Here is a 4,571-nt window from a genome sequence, read left to right as displayed (position 1 = left end):
AAAAAAAAAAAAAAAAAAAAAAGATAAAATAAATGGGTATTATTCCCTTTTTTTTTTTCTTTTTTCTTTTGGTAGAGACAGGGTCTTGCCATGTTGCCTATGCTGGTCTCAAACTACTGGGCTCAAGCAGTCTTCTACCACAGCGTCCCAAAGTGCTAGGATTGCAGGTGTGAGCCACCAAAACAGGCTTATTCTCTGTCTTAACATCTGAAGAATCTAGGGCTCAAAATGTTTGTGACTTATCCGAAGTCATACAGGTCGCAAGAATTAGAGTTAGGACCTGAATCTTATGATGTTGAGTCTATGATGTTTTCACTATGCCATGCTAAAAAAAAACCATTTTAAATGTAATAGTGTCCAATTTAGGCATAGTTGAAACCCAATCGATAGATAAATGGTAATAATAGCCTTTTTCTTGATATTTTTCTTAAATCTTGAGAAATCATTTAAGCTCTGAAAGTACATTAAGCAAATTTGTCAGGCCAGTATATGGCTTGTCTGGGTTCATTTAGCCGCTTGGAGTTTCCAAATTAAAAGTAAAGCAAAACTTTTAATGTCTTTAGTCTGAATTCACACCGAACATCAGCAGGTAAAGGGCATTGTCCAACAGATGAGCTATAGGTTGGAAATGAAACTCCAAGTCCTGTTTCCCTGACTGCCACCACTAGGCAGCTCCCAATCCCACAACATTCCTGTCTTTGGAGAAGGCGATTACTCAGGGAAGCAAGATTCTTTTTTTTTTTTTGGAGGCAGGGTCTCGCTCTGTCACCCAGGCTGGAGTGCAATGGCACGATCTCAGCTCACTGCAACCTCTGCCTCCCAGGTTCAAGTGATTCTTCTGCCTCAGCCTCCTGAGTAGCTGGGATTACAAGCGCCCACCACTATGCCCAACTAATTTTTGTATTTTTAGCAGAGACGGGTTTTCACTATGTTGGGCAAGCTGGTCTTGAACTCCTGACCTCAGTTGATCCTCCTGCCTCGGCCTCCCAAAGTGCTGAGATTAGAGGCATGAACCACTGTGCCCGGCCAGAAGCAAGGTTCTTTTATGATACCCCTGATTCAGTTTGATACATGCTATTGATTGCTTAAAGTTTCCTACTAGAAAATTAATATTCTCAACTAAATTGAACTTGTGGCAAAATCATCATGTTCTTTTATGCCTAAGCCAATTCTAATGTAATAAGAGATGCAGTTTATTTAAGCTATTTGCAAGTGTAATATCAGTTGTTGTTTTAAGAAATTATTTTATTTTAGCCTTTTGTCTGTGCAAAAAGCAGGAGATGCTTCGATTTTTCTGATTCTGACCACAACAGGACATTATTCCCTCTTTCCTCTGCTTTTCACTGCACCAGGTAAACAGCTTCTTTTGAGAAAGATATATTTGACTATCACACCCTTTTCATCAAGGCCTAGAGATTAATACATCTGATTTAAACAACCCTAAAATCTCTTGGAAGGAGAGAGATCATTCATCTTCTTAAATAAAAACTCCAATTTCCCCTAATTCTCAGCATCTCTGGATGTCACAAAAATGTAAAATTAAACTTAAAAAACATTATTAGCATTATATAGCTGTGTCAGTGTGCTTATATTACTTTCAGCATCATAAGTCTTTCTCTCATCAGCTCAATTCTTTTTTTTTCTGTTCTTTTAACAGAACTTCCCATTAAAATCTTACTCATGTTACTATTCACCATATATAGTATTTCGTCACTGAAGACTTTATTCAGGTAATCCAAAAAAAAAGTTTAAAATTATACTTACTCTTGTGAAATGTTTACACCTAAATGGTCAGATAAGCTTTTTAAATTTTATTTTTAAGTTATAACAGTAATACGACAACATTACAAAAAACATTGGTAAATAGAGGGAGAAATCACTCAATCCCATCACTCAGGTGAGACAACATAGTTTGTGTCTTTAGTTTGGGGGATTATTTGAGGAGGACTACTTAAAATAAAATCGTATATGAAAACTCAAAAACTGAATGTAAAATATGCTTTATGAATAAAGCTATTAAATACAGATGCATATGGAAAAAACTAAAAGTTACTATGTACAAATTTTTTTTTGTTTGTTTTTTTGAGATGGAATTTCACTCTTCTTGCCCAGGCTGGAGTGCAATGGCATGATCTCGGCTCACCACATCCTCCGCCTACTGGGTTCAAGCTATTCTCCTGCCTCCGCCTCCCGAGTTACTGGGATTACAGGCATGCGCCACCATGCCCAGCTAATTTTTTTTTTTTTTTTTTGGAGACAGAGTTTCATTCTTGTTGCCTAGGCTGGAGTGCAATGTCGCGATCTCCACTCACTGCAACTTCCACCTCCTCGGTTTAAGCGATTCTCCAGCCTCAGCCTCCTGAGTAGCTGAGATTATAGGCATGCGCCACCAACACACCCAGCTAATTGTTTGTATTTTTAGTAGAGATGGGGTTTCACCATGTTGGCCAGGCTGCTCTCAAGCTCCTGACGTCAGGTGATCCGCCCACCTTGGCCTCCCAGAGCGCTGGGATTACAGGCGTGAGCTGCCGTGGCCAGTTAATTTTGTATTTTTAGTAGAGACGGGGTTTCTCTATGTTGATCAGGCTGGTCTTGAACTCCCAACTTCAGGTGATCCATCCACTTCGGCCTCCCAAAGGTCTGGAATGACAGGCATGAGCCACCGCGCCCGACTGTGTGCAAATTTTTACTACAGAATTATAGGTGGAAACTTTTTCTTTCTAAACTGTATGTAATGTTAGCTATAATTTTTTTTTTTTTGAGACAGAGTTTCACTGTTGCTACCCAGGCTGGAGTGCAATGGCACGATCTTCTGCCTCAACCTCCCAAGTAGTTGGGATTACAGGCCTTTGCCACCCTGGTTGGCTAATTTTTGTATTTTTAGTAGAGATAGGGTTTCTCCATGTTGCCCAGGTTGGTCTAGAACTCTTGACTCTGGCCTTGGCTATAATAATTGACAACAAGACAGTGCAGATGGGGAAGCTTTAGCTAGGAAATGTTTGCTAAACCAGGATGACTCATCTAAAATCAGACTTTTCTCTCATTTTTCCTTCAGAAAAGAAAACCTCTTTTTAATTGGATGGAAACTTTCTACCTGCTTGGCCTGGGGCCTCTGGAAGTCTGCTGTGAATTTGTATTTCCTTTCACCTCCTGGAAGGTGAAGTACCCCTTCCTCCCTTTGTTACTAACCTCAGTGTACTGTGCAGTAGGCATCACATATGCTTGGTTCAAACTATATGTTTCAGTATTGATTGACCCTCCTGTTGGCAAGACAAAGAAGCAATGAATAAAGGAACTGCTTGGATGTGTGCCAAGCAATTATTTCATGGGAAATTAACCAGAACTTGAAGAAAGTTGCCAGTGGCATCAGCCATTCGTAGAACAGTTTAGAGCACCATTGTTCTTCCACACTTGTTCTTGCCCAGCCTAGCAACCTGATTGTCACCATGGTGAGAAGCCACTGGCCCTCCATAAGCACTGAAACACATCTGAAAAAATATCTCGCCTTTCCCTGTTAAAATTGTCTGAGATCATTCAGACTGCTGTGCTTGCTCAAGCCAAATGGGGAGTCTGATTAACTGCATAATTACTTGTAGCCTATGCTAACCATTGTGAGGATATAAAACATAATTAGAATCCTGTGCTAAGGAAATATAAATGAAATGCCATTTTGTATGCACAAAGAAACTTCTGGATTGTTACCAGCTGCTACATTTTCCTCTTGGCATGTACACAGGCAGATGGTGTACTGTCCCCATTCTGTACACCTTGTTCCAGATTTTTTTTCTTTGAAATTATACAGTGACAATACTCACAAAGCCAAGGAGAGTAGTTAAGGTACTGGTTTGGCCAGGCAGCAGAAACTACAAACCACAGCTACTTTACATTGATTTAAAGATATCTCGTGCAGCTCATTTATTCTAACAGCAAGCACTGCAGTTTTTATAAGGTGGCCACTTAAACCTTTCATCATGTGCAGGAACTGAAGTGGTTTTTGCAGTCTGGTTCTTATCCTTTCCCTTCCTTAAGAGTACTTCATATACGCTTTTTATCCAGGACCCCATTTTGCGTAATATCTGCCACACATTCAAATTCAGCCAACATTTATCTAGCCAACAGTAGGAACTTTCACCATGTTATTTTATTTCTATTTTATTTTTCAGCCCTCAGGCAGAATTCATACATTTTATTTACCCATTATCCCCTAAGATCAGAGAGACTCCAAGGTCAATGGCATTCTGAGATGGAATCCAGCTATTCCATCTCTTCCGTCTACTCCATTTTCTAAGACTTCTTTTGGGTCTGTTATTGCAGAGACAAAGATGGGGATCTTGCCAAAGGGGGAGGGAAGTGTAGCCCCTCTAACCTATTTTTCTCCCCACAGTCTCTTCTCCACCCTGTGTTCCAGCTGGCCTAACAGCTTCAAACTCCCCATGTGCCATGCTGTCTTGTACCTCTGTTCCCTTTCATTCATGCTGCTTCCTCTCCTCTCTGCTGACTTTTCTACCCTGTCATCTGATTATATGAACTTCTTCAAGATTAGCTTAACTGCTGCCATGTCTATGAATATA

General features: G+C 40.1%; 1 protein-coding gene across 1 annotated transcript in view; it reads left to right on the top strand.

Moving 5' to 3' along the window:
- ALG8 (ALG8 alpha-1,3-glucosyltransferase) overlaps positions 1-3,304 on the top strand; it is a 37,330-nt gene extending 34,026 nt beyond the window's left edge. Inside the window, 3 exon segments of the mRNA XM_017893533.1 lie at positions 1,203-1,352; positions 1,658-1,746; positions 3,056-3,304. Coding sequence (XP_017749022.1) covers positions 1,203-1,352; positions 1,658-1,746; positions 3,056-3,286 — 470 coding nt within the window. The 3' untranslated portion in view covers positions 3,287-3,304.
- The last annotated feature ends 1,267 nt before the right edge of the window (positions 3,305-4,571 follow it).

This window comes from Rhinopithecus bieti, unplaced genomic scaffold (genome assembly GCF_001698545.2).
Source record: "Rhinopithecus bieti isolate Rb0 unplaced genomic scaffold, ASM169854v2 scaffold_23868, whole genome shotgun sequence".
Lineage (NCBI taxonomy): Eukaryota > Metazoa > Chordata > Mammalia > Primates > Cercopithecidae > Rhinopithecus > Rhinopithecus bieti.
Note: the sequence above shows the minus strand (reverse complement) of the source record. Positions and strands in the feature narration are given on the sequence as shown.